Raw genomic sequence first — 24769 nt, forward strand, 5'->3', positions numbered from 1 at the left:
GGATCTGTGATGAACAGGATGCTCCATCTGGCCCTGATCACTCATTATTCTCAAGAACAAGTACCTACACTTAGGCCACAGAACTGTGTGCTAGTTATACCTTGGTGGTTATACTTTTGCTTCTATAAGCCAACATTTCAGTTAGGACAATCCCAGGATGTCCACCAATTAAACTGAGTGTGGCGCAGCTCGTTACCTCATGTATCTTGTATTTCTATATTTATATTGACGAGATTTCAGGGAACATCATTTACATTCCATTTCACCCAAATCTACCACAAGTGAACCAGAAACCCCATAATAATCCTGTAATCAGCCTATTAGAGCAGTAGGATTTCTGCCCTTCAAGTAGAGAAAACAGTATTCATGACCACCATATTATAAGACTGACTATTAGGTTACAAACAATGATTTATATTTTGAGTGTTTGTGAAAACCAAACGTCACAACATAAAACAGTAGGATTTTGAGTATAAATAACAGTTGATGCTCCAATTCTTTTCCCTTTTGCTTTACTTAAACGTACTCAAATTATTTAGTGTAGTGGTATGCAAAGACTGTCACCCTTTTAAGTTGCAAATTTCTAACGAATAAAGAAATATCCAGATAATTTTTCTTGTGTCTTTTAATATTCTATTGTTTCCATTCATTGTAGGGTATTCTTGGCTTTTTGAAAAAAAATATTAAAGGCAATGTGCCCAAAATATGTGTTCTGATTCTTAAAATTTAATATCATATAATAGATTTCATCAGTTCCTCTTATACAGATAATATACAGAATAAAAAAGCAAATGAAACTATAAAGAGATTTTATTTTCAAAATACAGTAATGTAAGATTGATTTTGTAATAAATCTCATGGACTTATAGTTGATCAGACATGCTAGTGAGAATCACTCTCTCAAGTGTGGGCAAAATATCAATACTTTTTTATAAAATAATTCTAAAGTAATCATGCATTGTATGTAAGAAAATGGCAAAATGAGAATGACTGAAAAGCTAACTTCAGTTTGTACAAATGCATCCTACATTAAAAAATATATAATTCACCTTAGTATTCCCACATAAAACTAATAAAGAAAACTACACACTTTATATGTATGGGCAATGCATCATATTTGGAAAAAAAACAATCACCCTTCTCATTCATTCAACTATGCTTTACTAATGATAATGGCAGCAGAAAGGTAGATAGCTTTCTTTAAAATTTTTTTAATGTTTATTTATTTTTAAGAGAGAGAGACAGAGTGTGAGAGGGGGAGGGGCACAGAGAGAGGGAGACTCAGAATCTGAAGCAGGCTCCAGGCTCTGAGCTGTCAGAGCCCAATGTGGGGCTTGAACTCACAAACCATGAGATCATGACCTGAGTCGAAGCTGGATGCTCAACCGACTGAGCTACCCAGGTGCCCCAGAAATGTAGATAGTTTTGATGCAAACCTCAAATTACTTAGTTAATATTAAATATAGCCATTTCAGAGAATTAAGAAAACAACCAGAATCCCAGAAGAGTGATGATATGTAAATATAAAAAAAGTTATTTAGTCTAATTCCCATCATAAAATTAATTAGGAAAACATGATCATTACATTCATATTCCTTGGTAAAATATGAGGTAAAACATGTAACTGGATGTCTTAGTTATTTTCTTCACATGTTTACATATATCTGGATAATCCAAGCCTTTGCTTAAAAATTAAAAATGTAAGTCTGTATAATAAATATATTTTATTTGTTTATTTAGGTCTGCAATTAAACAGACTTTTCTAAATTTCTTCACTGAAGTATTAATGACGCAGTATAAAATGTACTCACTGCTAAATTTTGGTATATGTATGCATCTGTGAAACTATTTCAAAAATCAATATCAGGAACATATTTAAAGCTATTTTAAAAACGAATATTGATACCTTCTTTAGGGCACTAGAAAACTAGCTGGTGAGAGATCAAATACTCTGGGAGTTTAGTGCCTAATTATGATTAACATGGAGATATCTGTATTGATAGCAATATCAGTTATTGATAATCTACTGACAGGCAAAATCTGTAAAATCTGAAAACTATAAAACTTTGATGAAATAAATCAAGGATGACAGAAACAAATGGAAATATATTCTATGCTCACGGATTGTAAAAATTAATATTATTAAAATGTTCAGATTACACAAAGCAATCTACAGATTCAAGTCAATCCCTATCAAAATCCCAACAGCATTTTTCACAAAACTAGGACAAGTAATACTAAAATTTGTATGGAACACAAAAGACCCCAAATAGCCAAAGCAATCTTGAGAAAGCACAGAGCTGGAGGTATCACAGTTCCAGATTTCAAGATGTACTACAAAGCTGTAGTAATCAAAACATTAAGGCAAAGGGCACAAAAAATAGATTAATGGAACATAATAGAAAACCCAGAAATAAACCCATGATTATATGGTCAATTCATATATGACAAAGGAGGCAAGAATATACAATGGGGAAAGATCATCTCTTGAATAGTGCTGAGAAAACTGGACAGCTACATAAAAGTATGAAACTGGACCACCTTTTAACACCATATTCACAGTTTTAAACCTTAATTCTGCATGGTACTAAGTACTATAAAGTCAACTAACGTATCTTCCAGGTATCTGGACCTATTATCATTTATCATTTATTATCTGTCTGTCCCTATTTCATTTATTCAAACACCATTAATAAAGCAAATATTTACAACTTGAGAATGTAACCAAACTCAACTTGAAACAAAAAGGTAAAGTAAGCAAAATTTATCTATTGTATCTATTTGTATCTATTTAATCCTTTCTCCCTTTCTGTGAAAAGGTATCTTCCTTGGCTCCAATGTTTTAATGTTACTCTAGTTAGTGCATCAACTCTTACTGATATTCCTAACCTAGGTCTCCTTCTTCTAGTAGAGCAATACAATTAATTCTTCCTTCCTATCCCATCTCTACGCACTTACAATCTGTTTCTAGAAAAAGAGAGGACAATAAATAAATCCGTGTTCTAGTTGCAGGTTATTTACAGCTTAAAGTGGTAATGACTCCTGTTCAGATGATTTAAAAAGCTGGAGTCTACATGTGGCACTGCATAATTAGTAGCAAAGTATCAGGCACCTTAATGGATAATTGAAGATATTTTGGGTAAAGATGAGCATCATCCTGCTGCTTTTCAAATCTCACCATAAATAAAGGAACCATGCATAAGCCACATTTGTTTCTGTATAACTTACAGTCTTTGATTCAAAACATGACCATCATCATATAAAACATCATCATTTCTTTTTGCATGTGGCTGTCATTAAATACATGAAAATAGTATTAATGCACCTTTTTTTACATTAAAGATATTTAACTCCTTTATTGGTTTTTGTTGCAACATAGTCTTCTCAGTGACTTCAATAAATCAAATTACTTTTTGGCGGACTCATAACATTATTGTTTCATTTGACCTGGGGTCGACCAAAATTTTTCATTAATTTTCACCTAGACTGCTATTAAATTTTTTTTTTTTTTTGCTAATTTTTATCATTGCCATTTTATTTTTTATTGCAAGTGTCAAGTTTGGTCTTTATTTCTGTCCAATTTTTTTTTTAGAAGATCTATCACTTGTCCTACCATTAATAGTAGAGTTTTCACTATACAAATTTTTCTTTTTAAAATTTTTCTTAAATGTTTTATTTAATTTTTGAGAAAAAGAGCCCAAACGGGGGAGAGGCAGAGAGAGAGGGAGACAGAGAATCTGAAGCAGGCTCCAGGTTCTGAGCTGTCAGCACAGAGCCCAAGGCAGGGCTCAAACCCACGGACTGTGAGGTCATGACCTGAGCCAAAGTTGGCTGTTTAACTGACACCCAGGCACCCCAAAATTTCATCTTTTTAATCAAGAATCACATGCTTCTATGAAAATAGTTTTTTGTTTGTTTTCAGAGAGAGTGAGAAACAGCATAATGGGGGGGGTTGGGGAGAAGCTTAAGCAGGCCCAACACTCAGTGTGGAAGCCAACTGGGGGTTTCATCCACCAGTTGTATAGTATTATTTTAATTATTTATATATACACATATAACATATTTTATAATTCAATAAAATAAAAATATTATTACATTGTCCATCTTTTTCCTAGCAATGACCTTGAGTAAGATTATATTTGTTTCTATGCCTTGTCAAGAAAAAAAAATGGGAATGAGTAGATATTACCAAGTAGAGGAACTCACACACCATGTTATTATTAAAGAAGTATATTTTTATTATGTAATGGAGGAAAGATAAAAGAAAGATTCATATGACACTTTCATAATTAAAGACAGGCCTTAACATTAAAAATAAAAAATACTGGGATACCTAGGTGTCTCAGTCAGTTAAGTGTCTGACTTCGACTCAGGTCATGATCTCACAGCTCGTGAGTTCAAGCCCCGTGTTGGGCTCTGTGCTGACAGCTCAGAGCCTGGAGTCTGCTTCGGATTCTGTGTCTCCCTCTCTCTCTGCTCCTCCCCTGCTCCTGTTCTCTCTCTCTCTCTCTCAAAAATAAACATTAAAAAAATACAAAATACTTTAAATACTTTATAACACATTTTTTTAGTAAGTGGTTAATATTAGAATTCAAAGATTCATCAGATAAAAATAAGAAATATACTTTTAGTTTATTTCTCTTTGCTTTAAATTCTTCCTATCCATAGAAACAATTTTAATATTTATAAAATTGGTACTCTATAAATAAAAGTGATTAGAATGTTTCCTAAATTACAACACTTAAAAATTATCACTAGACTATTGATTTTCATTTCCTTTTGAATACTATCTTTAAATACAATGTCATTACATGATTTAAAGTGCATCACTCATTAAAATGTAGTAATGCTGGGCACCTGGTTGGCTTAGTCGGTTAAGCGTCTGACTTCGGCTCAGGTTATGATCTCATGGTTTGTGGGTTCAAGCCCTGTGTTGGGCTCTGTGCTGACAGCTCAGAGCCTGAAGCCTGCTTCGGATTCTGTGTCTCCTTCTGTCTCTGCTCCTCCCCCACTTGCGCTCTGTCTCTGTCTGCCTCTTAAAAATAAATAAATGTAAAAAATATTTTTTTAATGTAGTAATGCTACATAATTACTTTTTTTCAATAATCTCTAAGTTATTTTAATGAAGTTTTGGCCTCAATCAAATTTTTTCTTTTTTTAATTTCTTGATACATCTGATATTTGGTAATTTCTATTGTTGATATTAAGTAAGTCAGATTAATCAGATTAGAATGCTAGGCACTACATATACAATGCCATTTTCTATATTTCAAGTCATCCAGAATAAATTTCATTTTTTTCTTAATACTGACTTTAATATTAAGTTATTCAGTTACTTGCAGATCATCTCCTCCTACTGCTATTTTTTTTTGTCCTACATGCATTCCCTCAACAAAAAAATGAGCCAATTATCTCCAAATAAGTTGCTTAATAAAATTATATGGTCAATGTATAAGCATGGTACTATTTTCTAGTGTTTTGATTTCTATATCTCATGCTATCACACTGCTTAAGCATAAACTCCAAAGCAGCATGAGAATTATTTGTGTGTTTGTTTGTCATAAAGCTACAGCATACACAGGATGATAATTTACAAAATATTTCTCTCTTTGTTTATATTATTAATGCAGTTTGCCTTTGGTCTGTATTGCTTTTTGTATTTATTCATCTTCTCTATGGTGGATGATATCTATATCCATATCATTTGTCATCTTTCTATTATCCATTTATCTATCATCTATCTATAATCTATCATTTTCTCTCTAAAAAAGGTAACTCTATCAATAGTAAGTACTCACAGCTGTTTGCTAATGTTATATGATCTTGAAGAGAATTATGATTTGTATCCTTCACTATACAGAGCTATCCATGCCATGATTCACCCAAATCTCATCTTGGAAAAAGACAATCAACCAATCAACATAATAGGCCCAATATATTTTTGTCTGACTCTCTTGTGACCAAAAAAAAAAAAAAAAAAAACCAAAAAAAAACCAAAAAAACCCAAAAAACAGAAAACATTTTGGGTGCAAAATTCTACTTGGGATTATAAAATATAAAAGCAAAAATAATTTATAGAAACATTTTATCAGAAACGGAAACTCATCCTCATGTGCACCCATTTATTTTCCATCAAAATGTGCTTCTGTTAACAACAATAAGATAAAATGGAATGTCAGGTTCATAGTGAGACAATGTGGCTGTAGTTCAAAAGAAGAAAAGGAAGGGCTTAAGGAAACAAATGGCAATATTCACTCTACTATCAAAAATAAAACTTGGAGGGGTGCCTGGGTGGTTCAGGAGGTTAAGTGTCTGACTTTGGCTCAGGTCATGATCTCCCAGTTTATGGGTTCAAGTCCTGCATCACGTTCTGTGCTGACAGCTCAGAGCCTGGAGCCTGTGTTGGATTCTGTGTCTCCCTTTCTCTCTGCCTTTCCACACTCACACTCTGCCTCAATCTCTTTCAAAAATAAATAAATATTAAAAGAATTTAAAAAATAAAATTGGGAGAGGAAAGAAAAAAGAGACTAAAAATTAAATATTCATAAAACAGGACAGAACAAAGAAGAGTAGGACAGACTGTGGCCAACAGCTTCCACATCTTAACAAGTTTTTAAAAAATTAAACATGAGAATTCATGAAAATGTGAGAAATTTTTATTGGTGAGATTTTAAATAGTTTTTCCTTGGAATTTCATGAACTCCAAAGTAACTGTGAATATATTTAGAGATTAGTTCCATACTTACAATGCAAGAAAAAAACAGAAAAGAGTATCTTTACTGCTTTTCTCAAACAGGTAAAGGTTTTGGAATTGTGGCAAAGAACTTACAAAGCAGTGGAAAGACAAAACAAAACATTGAAATAGGCATCTAGTCTTGGTTTTTCTAGCAAAGTAAAGACGTTTAGGGATGCCATTCAATTCACAAAACACAGACAGGTACTAGATATGTAATATAGAGATGTTTCATCAAATGATGCTGATGTTTTCCCTGATTTTGTGGTCCCTCAGAAATGTTTGTGATGGATGAAAAAAATGTGCCAATTTAGAAAAACTTGGGTATGTTTAAGAATGAATAAAAATTTGTGTATCTATTTTTTTAATGTAGATACAGTTAACACAATTATATGCAACAAAGAAAATATATAGAAGGGTCTGTTGTACAATCAATTTATCTAGTACCAATAGAACAGCTAGAAAATAAATAACATCTAAGAGTCAGAAACTTTTTTCTTGCTTGTAAGAGATTGAAGATACTAGAATCACAGGAAAAAAGATGAGAGAGAAATTAACGTGATTTTCAACCAATAAAAATCACATGAAATAAAAATCCAGTTCCTGATTTATAATTATTTTGTTCATCCCAAGAATAATTTCCCAGTTTCCAATTTTCTTTGGAAAGAGAAAATATCCATTCATGCAACACTTTCTATACGGGAGATAGAAATATAACAATTTTTTCACAGTCTTAAAAGACATTGTCTCCTCTTAATGAAGGCACACTTATTCAAATCTTATTAGTATTCCAAATGGCTACAATTATATATTCTGAAATGCATTAGACTGGGACTGAAAGATTTCCATCTCAGTTTCAGATACAGATTCATATCAAACTTGAATGAATCAAAAGAAGAAATTCTCAAGCAAAGCATTTCAAATACATTTCTATTTAAACCCACAAAACTACTTTTATTCAGGTACTCCAAGGTAATAAAACTTTCTATAGCTTCTGATTAAGAATTGCTTGAAAACATTTTCAATAGATAAGTTTATTTCTCCTCTTGAGCATCAAGTGACTTTCTCAGGATGATTATAAAATTTAGCTAGATGTATTAATTTGATTAATTAATAACCTATATTAAGGCATAACCTATATTAAGTCCAAGATATTTTTAGAATTATTATTTAAGGTGAGATTCATTTTATTAAAAAAAAAGAATTGCAGAAATGCTGTTTTATTGTTATAAATGACGCTTAATAACTCTGATGAAGTATATTTACTGAATATTTTAAAATCAAAGTTCACTGCCAATAAGCGTAAAAGGCCCTTATTGCACCTGAATTATTGTGATTATTAAAAGTGCCTGACTGGGGCGCCTGGGTGGCGCAGTCGGTTAAGCGTCCGACTTCAGCCAGGTCACGATCTTGCGGTCCGTGAGTTCGAGCCCCGCGTCGGGCTCTGGGCTGATGGCTCAGAGCCTGGAGCCTGTTTCCGATTCTGTGTCTCCCTCTCTCTCTGCCCCTCCCCCGTTCATGCTCTGTCTCTGTCCCAAAAATAAATAAACGTTGAAAAAAAAATTAAAAAAAAAAAATAAAAGTGCCTGACTACTCAAAGAGTATATCCATTTCCAAACATTCATCTTCCATATTGGAAAAAAAACTCGGCACAAACTTAGCTTTTTACACAACTCAGAGAGATTATTGTTAAATCCATAAAGAATTTACTAGAAAGACAAAAATACTGATAATTAAAGTAAAAAACAAAAAGGAAAATGACATCATTGCTCAAAATAACATTTGCAGTCTCCACAAGAAGTGGAGGTAAGCAGGATAAATAGTATATAGCTCATATATCAGCAACCTCTAAGTTAATAATTGATAATAGTAATACTAATATGCATTTAAATAATAAGGCTTTGTTTTCAAATAAAAATAAAAATAAATCTATCACTTTGAAAAACTGTCCATCAGAATTACTGTGGTTATGATAACATTTGAGATTATATATATTTGATGATTTAAGTTCCTATGAAAACTGCAGACCAGAGTAAGAAGAGACATGGTTTATTTTTGTTAGTTTTTAAAAATCTTTATTACTTCTTTAATCATTTATATGCTTTTTAGTGGTTTGCAAACATTTGGGATTCAGCATAACTACTAATTTCAAAATATAAATGAAACAATGTGGGCATTTATATTTTAATAAGATCTTGTTGGTAATATGAAAATATTTAAGTATAAATTATTTTACATTAATTATTCATTCATAAAATCTAAGTAACCAAATTTTCTGAGGAAAAATATAAAACATATACATTTTTAAAATTAGAACAAACAAATCATTAATTCTTAGGATTTCTTTTTCAGAATTCTTACTTTGAAACTTCCACCAAAGGAAATCATCTAAAGACATATTTCATGTATTAAAAATAATTCTAGTTATAGCAAGACTTTTGAGGTTTATTATGTATGTAAAATTGCCATATTGTAAAATTATTTTGGATATTTTTTATCCTATTCTAAAACTGGAATATTTTATAAGTAAGGCTACAGATTAATTAAACATGGTATAGTCCTACTTCAAATAATACATCAATCATATATTCTAGTGTCACAGATATTATCTGCACAAGTAAATGAATTGTTTTCTGTTTTTTAAAAAATAGCTCTTAAGAATGCTTTATGAATGACAGATGTTATTTGTATGAATCATGAAAACCTAGGTGTAGAGGACAAACTCTATTTCAAATTGAAAGCAAGAAAACTTTCATCCTCAAAGTCTAAATTAATTTTATACTTCTGTCAAACTTCAGAAACTATTTATCTTCTCTAAGTACAAAGAAATTAAATTAAATTTTTTAAAACCAAACTTTGATGTTTTCTGATTATTATAGTATTACATGCCCTTTGCAGAAAATTCAGAAAATATCACAAAATATAGAAAAAGAAACTAACAACAACAATGGCCTACAATGCCACTATTTTAAGATTATCAATCTCAACAACTATAAAGAAAAATTTAAATATGAATTATTTAAATATAGAACAATACAACTAAATTGGCGAAGATAAATATTGCATTTCATTTTTCATAGCTAGAAATAAATGCTCATTCTATGCATGGTCATAGAGTTGCACATAGTTTTAAAGAAAGGCACTGTTAAAAGGAGGAAATCTTGGGGCACCTGGGTAGCTCACTCAGTTGAACATCCGACTTCGGCTCAGGTCATGATCTCGCGGTTTGTGAGTTTGAGCCCCATGTCAGGCTCTGTGCTGACAGCTCGGAGCCTGGAGCCTGGAGCCTGTTTCGGATTCTGTGTCTCCGTCTCTCTCTTCCCCTCCTCCTGCTCATGCTCTCTCTCTCTCTCTCTCTCTCTCTCTCTCTCAAAGTAAATAAACATTCAAAAAAATTTTTAAAGGAGAAAATCTAATTTTCAGAAATACTTACAATCAGGTAAATAAGGACATGTTTACATTCATGGTTTGTACGGGTTTAAGGTCTCAGTAAAAAAACTTTACATTTGAATATCCTCCCCTCACAAACCAGAGTATAATCAGAAACAAGGTATATGTTTCTGGTATATGTCCACTCACAAGCATATGTTAATAGTCTCCATGCTGTTGGGGATGAAGATCAGTTGGCAAATAACATGTGCTTGTCTTTAGCACAGTCAATACATTGATTTTAGCACACAAATCATTGGTTTCCACTCTTTGGAAATGCAACAAATTGTATTGTTTTTATTGCAATATATCACCTTTTTGTCAAGAAAGAAACCTTGGAGGAAACGTATTCAAACTGATAGCAGAGCCTTAAAAGGGAGCAATAGTTTACACATTGAGCCAACCCAAGGTCTCAAACAAGTTTTTCTTAATAATGTACTTTCTCTTCAAAAGAAGTTAATAAATATCAATCCCCCCCCCCCCCCATTTTCTAATCACTGTAGAACAACTTAATTTGGACCAAAGTCTTAATGGTGTCTGACTAGCTTTAGTGTATTAGGTGTCTTGGTCATGAAGAAAAATAAAATTACTTGGTGGAGGGGGAGAGGCAGGAAGAAGGAGATAGAATCAGTGGTCACCAAAACCCATGATTACAATTTCAAGTATTCATCACTGATATCAACAAAATTTTCATTAGTTTGAATGAAGGTCCCCAAACAAATGAGTTATGAAGGCTCTATTAGCAAATTTTGTGAGATTATGGGCCCAGACTATTTACATTTTTATAATCATTACAATATATAAACTGAGTTCCTATTGAGGAGTCAAGACAGACTTAGAGGGAATAAGAGATATTTAATCAAATATTTTGACAGACTACAGAGAAATTCAGAGGTGAGAGAAAGCAAATAATTTGAGGTGCAATGACAAACCTCTGGGATTATGGGTCAACTGAACCTACCATACCATGAGTCACTGTACTACAAGTTAGTCTGTTGTGAATTTCCAATGTAAGTGGACAAATGACTCACACTGTTTGATCCCATCTTGATCTTTCCATTCATGCAACCTTTATGAAATAAATCTTTGATATCTGCCACTTAAAGTTTAATCACAGCAATGAAACCTTGGAAAATTAGTACACATACGAACAAATGTTTCTCAATTCTGTGGATTCCTAATTTAGATTGCATTAATGATTATTCCTTGGGCAGTGGATTTTGGACATCGATTACCATTTGTAGCTGAAACTGGAAATGAAGTTGTTCAGTGGATAGTATGTACCATCACATTGTGTATTTGAATTTGAGCTGGATTAGAGTTTATTGGTAGTATGCATGTGTGTGTGTGTGTGTGTGTGTGTGTGTGTGTGTGTGTGTACATGCACATGTGTGTTGGGGGGTGAGGCAGATTTCAGTATGTCTCACTGTGGGTGCTGTCCACTGGACTAGGAAGGAAACTGAACCTTGCCTCCTCTGTATTAGGAATGGTCTTGAACTCTTAACCCAATCAGAGAGGAACCACAGACCCAGGAGTTTCTTTGGTAGAACATACATATGCAAACCTTCCCTGAGTGTCTGCATGGCAATAGCAGCTACTTTCTTCAAATAAGTCCTTTCCTCAAAAGTAGAAAAGTAATCCATACCAAGCAAACAATCCAAATTGTGTAGTACTTCCAGAAAAGCTCTTGGTTCTATTTCCACCAACATTTGCAACTAGAATTGTACCTTACCAGGGATCTTTGCCCCATGCTGGAGAAGTCAGCATCATCCAGTCCACCAGAAAAGATAGCTCCTGTTCTCTACAAGAGGCAATAAATGTTGCCTGCATGAAGCAAGACTCCCTCAGAAGTCATCTCAATCCAAGCAACAGCTAACCCCTCCAGGAAGGTCAGAATAACTCTAAACATCATTGGATACAACTGTCATTTTCTCCTCTATGTAGTAATAGTAGGTGAGCTCCCTTCAAAGCAGAAATGATCCAGTTGACAGTATTCATTTTTTGAGAGTGCACAGTTCTCTTACCCTTCAGTAAACTGCTGGGGTCAAGAATTTTGAGACTCTAACACCCTGGAAATTTTACAAGGTACTAGTGTGATTATCACATCACTTTATGGTACAAAATGTTTTCTTGAAGACATATCATAATAAAGCTGATGGAGCTAAATTTATCATGATTGTGTATTATATATAAAGGAGACTGGGAGAAAAAAAAGCTGTTGTATTCACAACATATTGTCAATTCGCAACATTTTCTAGATTCTCTCCATTATATAAACCTTCCAAGACAATAAATTCATTGTTAGAAATATGACAGTAAGGATGGCAGATTTTCCAATAATGGGCTTAATTATGAAGACCGGGTTTATGCAGGCTGTATTAGTTACCAGATTCTCCACTATTACCTTCCCATCAAACTGGATATGCTCCCAAGTCTTGATTAACAGACTTATAGAATTTTAGAGTCAGAAAGAATATTAAATGAAACAAAAAGGTTAATGTTTCATGCTATCACTGTGATTGTCATGTATAATGCTCTGTCAATCACACCTAAAATGAAATGACTTTCCCCACCTCACGTGGCAATTTCTTATCAGAATAGCAACTATACTGCATTTTTTCCCACTGGCCTTAAAATGAATCACATAGATTACTGCCCACTCGCAAACTGACATGACTTTAATTATTCCTCAATATGTATCCTACAAACATAATTTTACTTAATATTTACAATCCTCTTAAGAGATAGGTATTATTATTCACATTTTATAGACAAATAAATTGAGACTGGCTGAGTTAGTGGTCCTAAAATCACACAGAATTTCAACCCAGGTATGTTGAACAGCCAAGGCTATATACTTTTCCACATTACAATATACTAAATCTAGCCTAGTTGTTGGAAAACAATCTTGATTCACAAATACCAAGGGTCTTTCCCTTGTGCTTAGAAAAATTAATCTAACTATTTGCTTGGAAAAATCAATCCACTATTTCCCTATGCCTATGAATTTCTGAAAATAAATTATACATAATCTTAACCCTTAGAATAATTGATTATAGTTTTGGTGATCAAATGTCCAACTCTGCAAGGTATTGAGGATACATTGATGGAAAGGTTACAATCACACATCCATTTTCTAATGTGGCATGCCAATAATTAATTTGTGTGCACATACTTATTTTTCATTAGAATAAAAAACATGGTTCTTATATTCATAGATGCAGCGAAGAATCTTACAGATTATCATGCTAGTATCCATATGTGTTCATCAGTTCATTCACAAATACCTAACAAACATCTACTATATGAATGTAAGAAATGAATAGTAAGAAATAAATAGACATTCTTATCCCACAGAATTACATTGTAATGGGAAAACCTTACCGCAAACAAGTAAATACATTACATTTATATGTGAACACACATACACATATATTTTATACACACAAAAGTGAAGATTGTATATATAATTACATGTATGCATGTAATTTCAGTGAGCAGAAAGTGTTAGAAGGAAACATAAAACAAGTTAATAGTAAAGATAAAGGCTATTTACATATTCCAGAACCAGAATACAGATATAATGTTGAAGAATACCAGTAAAACGTTTAATCATTGGCCATTTGAAGGTAAAACTGTTCTTTCCCCTTCTATTTGCAAGACAGTAAAATATTTCAGTTCATTAAAAATGGACCAATGACTGTTGCAAAAACAGTTAGGTTTTCCCAAGAATGCAAAATAGGTTTTATATTTGTGAATTTAATGTTGGAGAACCTGAGTAAAGATTCTAAATCTATCTGAGAAGCAATTAGACCTAGGAGCTACAATATCTCTGCGCTACCATTTTATTTCATCAGCTTACATGAGAAAACAATTTTATGAAGATACTAAGCATTACTACGCAATTAAGATGGGTTGTGCAACCAGGTTTAATCTATTTTTTCCTGGTCTTATCTTCCTGTTTGTGATAAAGATCAAAGACATAAGTCTAGAGTGATAAATTTTAATGCTGAAACTCCATCTTCATAATAAAAAATGAGTAACAGTGGCAAAACGAAACTGAACAAAGAACACTTCAGACATATAAGCAAAAAAACCAAAACCAAAACCAAAAACCCCCAAAACAAACAAACAAACAAACACACTGTAGAGAATTTCTCTTCTAAGGAAAGGAAAAAAAACACAGATTGATACTTTATATTAAATAATTTAATCTATGGTTTTTATGTATTCTAATTAGTTTTAGGAGACTGGATAGGATGTTATCAAAGTATTTTTCTTCTTGGAAATATTGTATTTTGATGAACAGAAAAAAGAACAAACATATTCTTGGAGAAAGTTTAAGAAAATAGAAAACCTTGATGATTTAAAAAGTTGGCTTTGAGGTTTACCTGAATTTATCTTCAAGGGTACGGTGTCTAATACCTTGAAGGTACCATCTACTGAATGAAACACCACCTTACATCAAAGGAAAAGAACATGTAAAAAAATATCAAAGCAGAAGAGCTCTTCGTTTTGATCAACATCAGTGAACATTAGACAATCCTTTTTACATTCTCCTCAAATTCAGAAAAAAGAAACCTCCACTCATACAATGCCAAGAGAGCCGAGACTAGTCCAAAATTTGGGACATGGTCAATCTCACATTTAAATCCAAACAGACACAATCCTGTCAGTTTATGAGAGCTGACATTCCCCCTGCTCGAGGTGATAAGGCTGTGGGCATTGTATACACTTAGCCACTGGCAGTGGAATAAACACTGACAACTTGACAGTTCATCAATTGGAAAGCCATTTACTCTTTTTGATACATGGAGATACTGGGAGTGGAACATTAACTGTAGGCATATCTAAGTAAATCTGTATTGTAACTATTTGCATGGTAATGCCTTTACTTGATAGTATCTCAGAATACATTATATAAGGGTTGATGCTTATATGAAAGAACTGCCCCATTTATAAACAGAGCTAGCAATCCACAAACTTATGTACAGTACTTTTAAAATAACTTGAGAGGTAGATTTGGAGTTTTATAAATTCAGCAATTAGTTAAAATTGTAGTTTGGTAGAAAAACATTTGTGTTACAACAACAGGCAAGAAATTAAAATAATAATACAACAATTTTTGACAACAATGTAAAAGGTGCTATAAACATTATGGTCCCTTTTACATAAAATCTATGTAATGCCAGTGCACTGGGTGTTTCAATCCCATTTGGGAGTTGGAGCAAGGAAATATAAATAATTACAGGAGTGGTCTAATATTATTAAGAATAAATTAGACATAATATGAAGTATTTGATTTGTTGTCAACCGAACGGCATAGATGACACATTATGTAGACTTTGAATTCAGAGTGGGGTGAAGCAACTCCATTGATCTTGTAACTATATTGACCTTGGAAGGCTAAATGAAGCCCACTCCTGCCATCCTCACATCCATGACTTTTTGAGCATCTGGAACCAATCCAAACCTTTGAATCAAGAATTTGGATGTCTCCTCAAACACAACTTCCTGGCTCTGAAGGTCTTTCATTTAATGCAAATCAACACACAGCCTCTTCAGACTTACTGAGTGCTCTGTTATTTCAAGCTATACTTTCTGCCTGTTGTTGAGACTCTTCCTGTGCATGTCCATGTTGGATTTCATGATTTGCCTCTTCAGCCATCACCCTGTCAATATCTTTACCCTCAAGGCCTCATCGTATTGCTATCAAAAACAACAAACAAAACAAAAACAATCTGATGAAATCTCAATCTTACATTACTTCAAATACACTCTGTCAACCAAATACTGTTGGGCAAAAATATATAACCATGTAGGTTAGTGCTGCAATGAAATCTGTAACCCCCAGAGCCAACAGAGCTTTTCAGCTACATTGCCGACTCCCCTCTATTTCTTGAAACAAATGCTTTCTTCTTAGCTGCTATTATGATGGGAGTACTTCTTGCTTGCATTCACACCATCTTTCCTATTCTCTCCCTCCATCACTCTGGAAAACAATGTCCTCCATGCCTAAAATTAAGCACTCCATCTAAATGGATCCAATCCTCTCTCTTTCTCCCAGATCACTTTCTTTTTCAATGATCACCTTTCTTTTCTTTATCTTCTTTCTCTTCCTCTCTACTGGCTTAATCTAAACATTTAAACATACACAAATCTCTTACATTCTGAAAGTTTGCCCCCACAACTTCATGCAGCCATTTAATGGACACCGTCATAGCCAATGGGTGGGCTAATACGATACTTACATTTACTTCCTTTGCTCATCACCTTCCTTTTTACTTTCAGACCTGTTTTTTCAACATATGGCATTACAACTCCACTGACATTTCCTTTAAAAGTGACAATAAATTGCAATCTTTTTGGAGGTAAAAGGCAAGTTCTGGATGTGTCACATCACTAACTCATACAGGTTGCCCCTACTTAAGAGTTTAGTGACACACCTGAGGTCACTGGGTTTTAAGTAGCACAATAATTTGAATAGCCTGACATTAGCAGCCTCATTTCTAGCCCATTTGCTTTACTGTCTCTCCTCAGTTACTAATGAACCTTGAGTTCCTAAATCCAATGGATTCTCTTCAGCCTTTATGCTACTGCTTTTCTGCTACAATGCTGGCCCCTCCTATTTCTTTAAACAAACTCTTCTTAGCTGCTATAATGATACGAATACTATAATTACCATCCTTGTGAATGCATACATATCTAATTATTAAATTGGGATAAGTGTTTATGTAAAACAGGGAAGTATTAGGGTTATAAGTCTTTAGTAAAGTTAATCATAACACTACATGAAATAGTTTACACAAAAGATATTGGAAGAAAGAAGAAATCGGGTGCAAAATGATTACGCCTAAACGTGGTGGTAATTATTGGGAGTAGAGTGGAAGGAAAACACCTAAGGGTTTGGAAGGAATTAAGTAATACTTGCATGAAGAGCCACCAAATGTACAAAATAATAGAATGTACAAAACAGTAGACTTAAAGGTAAATGTGTTAGTAAATAGTTTTCATATAAATACATGAAATGCTCTGAATTTTAGGAATGAAAGCCAAATTAGTGTCAAATAATTAATTATATACTTCTAATAAGAATTATGTATGGAACAAAAGGATGCAGAAAAGTTTAAAGTAAAAGGATAGTAAAAATAAATGCCATCCAAATAGTAATGGAAAGAAAGTTGATTTAGCTCTATTAACAGTAGACAAGATATTTTTTAGGGAAGAAAGCATTAATGCAAGTGCAAGTCTTTATAATATTAAAAAAAAACTTTTATCTATTTATTTATTAATGTTTATTTTTGAGAGAGAGAGAAAGAGAGAGAGAGAGAGAGAGAGAATATGAGCAGGAATGGGCAGAGAGAGAGGGAGACACAGATCTGAAGCAGGCTCTAGGCTCTGAGCTGTCAGCACAAAGCCTGACTCAGGCTTGAACTCACAAATTGTGTGATCATGACCTCAGCTGAAGTCGGACGCTTAAATGACTGATCCACCCAGGTGCCCCTATAATAATTTTAAAATGCTAATTACTACAAAAGCTTCAAAAATGAAAATAAGTTCAGATCCTGAAATGCTTCATATATTTAAAAAGATACTAGCAATTTAATGCTAATGTATAGAAAAAATAAAATATCATAAAAATAAAACTTTTTGAGTTGACAAAAATTAGAAAACTGGACTTTTATTTTTTATTTATCATGGAAAGTAGAATCAGTCATTTAAAAAAAATCCCACAAAGAAAATTCTAGGCCCAGTTGGCTTCATTACGATGACCTATCATCTATGTAGTATTCTTCCAATACTACATAACTCATAGAGAATAGAAAAAGAGGAAACCCTCTCCACCACATTTTATGAGGGCAATATAACCTTAGTATCAAAATTCATGTGATATATGACATCAACAAAAGAAAGGATAAAAAACATGATCATTTCAATAGGTGCAGAAATGGCATTTGACAAAGTACAACATCCATTCATGATAAAACTCCCAATAAAGTAGGTTTAGAAGGAACATAACTCAACATAATAAAGGGCATATATGAAAAACCCACAGCTAACATCATCCTCAATAGGGAAAAACTGAGAGCTTTTCCTCTATGGTCAGGAACAAGACAGGGATGTTCACTCTCACCACTGTTATTTAGTAGTACTGGAAGTCTTACCCACAGCAATAAGACAACAAAAAGAAATAAAAGGCATCTAAGTCACTGAGGAAGAAGTTAACTTTCACTGTTCGCAGAAAATAGTTTGCTGTTTCACTGTTTGCTGATACTCTATATAGAAAACCCAAAAGATTGTACAAAAAAAAAAACTGCTAGAACTGATAAAAGAATTCAGTAAATCTCAGTATACAAAAGTCAGTGTACAGAAATCTTAAATATAGAAATCTGCATTTCTATACACCAATAATGAAACAGCAGAAAGAGAAATTAAGGAATCACTCCCATTAACAACTGTACCCAAAACGATAAGATACCTAGGAATAAACCGAACCAGGTGAAAGACCTGTAATATGAAAAGTATAAAACACTGATGAAAGAAATTAAAAATGACACAAAGAAATTGAAAAACATTCCATGCTCATGGATTGGAAGAATAAATAATGTAAAAATGTTTATACTACCCAGGGGCACCTGGGTGGCTCAGTGGGTTAAACGTGTGACTCTTGATTTTGGCTAAAGTCATGATTTCAAAGTTCACGAGATCAAACCCTTCATTGGAATTCTCTCTTTCCTCTCTCTCTGCCCCTCCCCCTGTTTACACACACACCCCTCAAAAATAAATAAACATTTAAAAATTGTCTCTACTCCCCAAAACAATCTACATATATAATTCAATCCCTATCAAGATAGCAATAGCATGTTTCACAGACCTGGAACAGATAATCCTAAAATTTGTATGGAACCACAAAAGACCCCTAACAGTCAAAGAAACTTTGAAAAAGAAAAGCAAAGCTTGATGAATCACAATTTCAGACTCTGAATTAAATTATAAAGTTGTAGTGGTGAAAACAGTGTAGTATCAGCACTAAATAGACACACAGATCAATGAAACACTTAGAAACGAACCCACAACTATATGGCCAATTAATCTTTGACAAAGCGGGAAAGAATGATCATATCCAATGGGAAAAAGTCTCTTCAACAAATGGTGTTGCGAAAACTGGACAGCAATATACAAAAGAATGAAACTAGATCACTTTCTTACACCATACACAAAAGTAAATTCAAAATGGATTAAAGACCTAAATGTGAGACTTGAAACCATAAAAATCTTAAAGGAAAAAATCGGCAGTAACCGATTTGATACTCACTGGAGCAACTTCTTTCTAGATATATCTTCTCAGGTAAAGGAAATGAAAGCAAAAATAAACTATTGGGACCTCATCAAAACAAACATTTTCACAATGAAGGAAACAATCAAAAACACTAAAAGGCAACCTATGGAATGGAGGAAGATATTTGCAAATGATATTATCTGATAAAGAGTTAGTATCCAAAATATTTAAAGAACTTCAAAATCTCAACACCTAAAAAACAAATAATCCAATTAAAACATGGGGAGAAGACATGAGTAGACATTTTTCCAAAGAAGACATATAAATGGCTAACAGACACATTAAAAGATGCTCAACATCATTCATCATCAGAGAAATACAAATCAAAACTACAATGAGACATCAGCTCACACCTGTCAGAATGGCTAAAATCAACAACACAAGAAACAACAGGTGATGGAGGGCATGTGGAGAAAAGGGAACCCTCTTGTACTATTGGTGGGAATGCAAACTGGTATAGTGATTCTGGAAAACAGTATGGAAATTCCTCAAGAAGTTAAAAATAGAACTACCTTATGATATAGCAATCACACTAATAAGTATTTACCCAAAGGATACAAAAATATTAATTCAAAGGGGCACATGCACTTCAATGTTTATAGCAGCATTATCTACAGTAGCCAAATTATTGAAAGAGCCCAAATGTCCATTGACTGATGAATGGATAAAGAAGAGGTGATATATATACATACTGGAATATTACTCAGCCATCAGAAAGAATGTAATCCTGCCATTTGCAGTGACGTGAATGGAGCTAGAGTATATTATGCTAAGTGAAATAAATCAGAGAAAGACAAATACCATATGATTTCACTCACATGAGGAACGTAAGAAACAAAACAGATGAACATATGGGGAGGAAAAAAAAAGAGAGAGGGAGGCAAACTATAAGAGATTCTTAAATACAGAGAACAAACTGATGGTTGTTGGGGGGGGGGGGAGGTGGGGGGGGATGGGCTAGATGGGTGATGGGTACCAAGGAGGGAACTTGTTCTAATGAGCACTGGGTGTAAGTGATGACTCATTAAATTCTCCTGAAACAAAAATTACACTATATGTTAACTAACTAGAATTTAAATAAAAACTTGAAACAAACAGATAAAAAAAGAATTAACATACTCCAAATCAATGATAAATTAATTACACTACTGTTGAATGCAAGGGGTCATGAAAGAAATGAATTCCAAATTTATTTAAGGTGTACCTTTGTAAGTGTTGGTAGTTAGGAGAGAAGGCTTTGGCAACTAAGAGCTGACTTCCAGCTGCCAGTGCAAAAGTAAAAGTCCCTAGTAGGGAAGGTGGATATTGATAGAGGATAATGGCACCGGTGTTGATAGGCAAGAGGATTTTCTTTTTCTTTTCTTGCTAGGTGATGGGAAAAGAGTCAACTTTACCATCGCAGGGGCTACTTGCCCCAGGGTCTTCAGGGAAATACTCTTTTTTCAAGTTTTTATTTAAACTCCAGTTAGTTTACAGGGTAATATTAGTTTCAGGTGGAGAATTTAGTGATTCACCACTTACATACGACACCCAGTGCTCATCACAACAAATGCCCTCCTTAATTTCCATGACTTATTTAACCCTTCCCCCTTCCTACCTCCAATCCAGGAACCCTCAGTTTGTTCTCTAGAGTTAAGAGACTGTGAAAATAAATGGAATTTAAGTAACCACTTAAATATATATATTTATAGCTCCTAGAATCAATTATAAAAACAAAAGACAACCCAAAGGAACAGGTACAAAGGACTTGAACAGGCAATTAATTCCAAAAGAAAGCTGAAGTGCCAAAAAGTATAAGAAAATATACAGAACCTTTATATAATCACTGAAACAAAAATTGAAACCATGAAGATACATCATTATATACCAAACAACTTAATAAAAATTGAAGTCTAATGAAACCAAAATTTGGTGAGAGGACAGGGCCACGAGAAATCATTGCATTGCTGATGTTATGAAAATTAGCAAATCTCTATGAAAATGGGTTTGAGGTTATACAGTAAAATTCAAGATATGCTTTCATATATATGTGTATACATATATATATATAGATAGATGTGTAATATATATATGTGTGTGTGTATATATGTGTATATATATATATAGATGTGTATATATATATATATATATATATAGATGTGTGTATAGATATATAGATATATACATATTTATGTAGGCTCTAAGCCAAGCTTGGAGCCCAATACAGAGCTTGAACTCACAACCCTAAGATCAAGACCTGAGCTAAGATCAAGAGTTGGATGCTCAACAGACTGAGCCACCCATGTGCCCCAATATGCTTCCTTCCTTGTATTAAGAAATTCTACTCCAAACCCACAGAAATATACGCACAAGTTCTAGAGTATATATCCAAGATATATGTCTAAGAATATTTATAACAGCTTTGCTTGTAATAATCTAAAAATGGATAGACACCCACAGTTGATTGTGACACATTCACGTGGTAGAAAACAATACAGCAATATAGAAATAAACTACAACTACATGTAATGACAAAAATGAATAACACAAACAGAATGTTGAACATAAGAAGCAAGAAAAGAGAATATATGCAATATTGAGTCCATTAATAAACTGAAATATTGGCAAAATTCAATTATGTTATTTAAGCATGCACATAGTGATAAAACTATATTTAAAATGTAAAGAAATGAGTATCATAAAATTCAGACTGATGGTTATACTGGTGAGAAGAGGGGTCAGGGATGTATCAGGGAGAAGTCTGTGGGGGTGTTTAGGATGCTTGATATGTTGTAGTTCTTGACCATAGTAGTGGTGTTTCCTTTAAAATAATTCAATAAACTCTCATTGTGTTTTACGCAGTTTTTATGCGTCCTACATTTCACTATGAAACAATAATTAAAAACACATTAGCGTAGTTTCTACTCCTCTCTAGCATAAGTTTACTGGCAAATTTTTACTGCGGATTAGAATATAACTCCTAACTTTGTTTTGTCTATATTTCTGTGCAGCCTGCATGTCAGCACTGGAGAGAAACACCTACGGAAGAACCTCTTATTCTCAATTCAGCCACCTTTATACAGTTAGAAATTTACAGTTGTGAGCCCTGGAAGTGCACTCAATCATCTTAGATTTTTTCCTACCAAAAATATAGAAAAAATGGCAAATCCCAACTATAGACAAGTAATTTCTACAGGGCCTTTTATATTTGTCCTTGAGAAAGCTATTGTACCAGTAGTTCATAAAACATCCCTTATTATCACTCACCTTCTTACATGTGGTCTGTGGTACAGAACAAGAGCGAATTTCCTACAAATCATTTTCTACTTATTACATGACAAGGATAGAATTTGAATTCCTGTAAGGTCACTTTTTAGAGTAGACTTTCCTCTTACTATATGAAGTTTATCAAAGCTCTCATTCTGATTTTGTGCATGTTACAAGTTAAAAACCAAGAAGATATGCATTCTATGAATATTAAATCCACTATTTTATAAAAATTATTATAATGAATAGAAGATGATGCTAGTTCCCTAGGAAACCGTTAGATTACTTTTTTTCCTTTAATCATTCTAGGCCATAAATGGAGTGTATTGCTTAATACTTCTGATAAGTATTTAACGTCATTTAAATGAGTAATTCTCCCCTTCCCCTTCTCTGTCAAACTACAATATGAACTTTAATACCTACTGTAACCATATTGCATGGAGTAAAATCAAACAAAATTATAGCTGCTTTAGGAAAAAAAAACATTTATCAATGTGTCTAGTCTTACTTTGCGAACACCTCGGCCAAGCTCTTCTCCATAGTTTGTTCCAAGAATTTCAAAGTGGACATTGGGATTTCCTCCATTATCTCCAAATTCTAGCTCTCCAGTCAACCCACTGACTCCACCCTAAAGGAGAGAAAAGATACTGATGTAAGATTTCAGAAGAAGTAAAATAACAACAACAACAACAATACTAATAATGAGGAAGAGGGGTGGAAAAGAAGGAGAAAAAGTAGCTGTAGGAACACTATTTCTATCTATAAAATCAATATATCAAGCACGCAATTATTAACAGGCTTTTTAAAAATAGGTGCACATAATAAATAGGAGAGCAACTGAAAGGTAACCTCAGGAATAACTTAATCCAATCTCATCCACATTATAAACAAGGGAATTTAGATCTAAAGAGTGAAATGACTACTCAAAATGACACCATGTTAGAACTGAGACTAAATTCTGGGGTTGGATTTTTGCCACCGTATCTTATGAAATGCACAGATTCATTAGTCAGAAAACAAGATGCTTCTGGAGAGCATAAAATGTACTCTGGAGATAAGTTTTGACAATATTCTTTCTCTAGCACAATTCTATTCTAATTTGATCTAAAATTGTATCTGGGAATCTTAAAAGCCATGGTTTCTAACTGATTGGAGACATTTTTTTTCTTCTTTAAATATCTTTTCCAAATTAAAAAAAAATTAAAAAGCTAAATTAGGCTTGAAATCTGTTTTTGCTCTTAAATAGTAATGCTGGCTGTTGAGATTCATTGGGAATTTCCAAACTTCATCTTTCATTCCACGTGACAGATGTTCATTTCCCCAACAGATGGCAATGTAGGTCATACTTCTCTCATTCTTGTTTACCACTCTTCTCAGTTTAGTTTATATGCCTTCACATTATTTAGAACTTTACAAATGAAAATCATATTCCAAATCACTCCTATACTAAAGCATTTTAACTTAGAATTTTAGCCTGATAATCACATTTATTTGGAAAAATTATCTGTTTGAAAATTGCTTCAATTATCACTTCTCTGATGCTGATACTTAAGTATATCTCATTTGCCATATCTTCTAACTCAACTTCCAGTCTTTTTTAGCAGGTTTTATGCTATTTGCTACAACTTCTATTTCATCTGTGTCTTGTAGGCCATCATATGACACTACATTCAAAACAGATATTCAATAAACCTTTGTTTACTCATTAATTTCAGTATTTACTTCATTTTTGCCACAGCGATAATCAACAAAACTGATTCTCCACTATTATTTTTTAATTTTTTAAAAATGTTTTTATTTTATTTTTGAGAGAAGGAGAGAGACAGGATACAAGCAGGGGAGGGGCAGAGAGAAAAGAAGACACAGAATCCGAATAGGCTCCAGGCTCTGAGCTGTCAGCATAGATAGAGCCCGACATGAGGCTTGAACCCAGGAACTGCAAAATCATGACGTGAGCTGAAGTCAGATGCTTAACTGTTTGAGCCAACCAGGCACCCCACCACTAGTATTTTTTAATAAGC

At 33.4% G+C, this 24769-nt stretch overlaps 1 protein-coding gene across 1 annotated transcript in view; it reads right to left on the reverse strand.

Annotated features, from left to right (window-relative positions):
* Positions 1 to 24769, reverse strand: part of GRID2 (glutamate ionotropic receptor delta type subunit 2) — a 1464148-nt gene that overhangs the window by 521725 nt on the left and 917654 nt on the right. The window contains exon 8 of the mRNA XM_040478406.1: positions 23257 to 23376. Coding sequence (XP_040334340.1) covers positions 23257 to 23376 — 120 coding nt within the window. The remainder of the gene's footprint in view (positions 1 to 23256; positions 23377 to 24769) is intronic.

This window comes from Herpailurus yagouaroundi, unplaced genomic scaffold (genome assembly GCF_014898765.1).
Source record: "Herpailurus yagouaroundi ecotype Mexico unplaced genomic scaffold, PumYag 28, whole genome shotgun sequence".
NCBI classification, from domain to species: domain Eukaryota; kingdom Metazoa; phylum Chordata; class Mammalia; order Carnivora; family Felidae; genus Herpailurus; species Herpailurus yagouaroundi.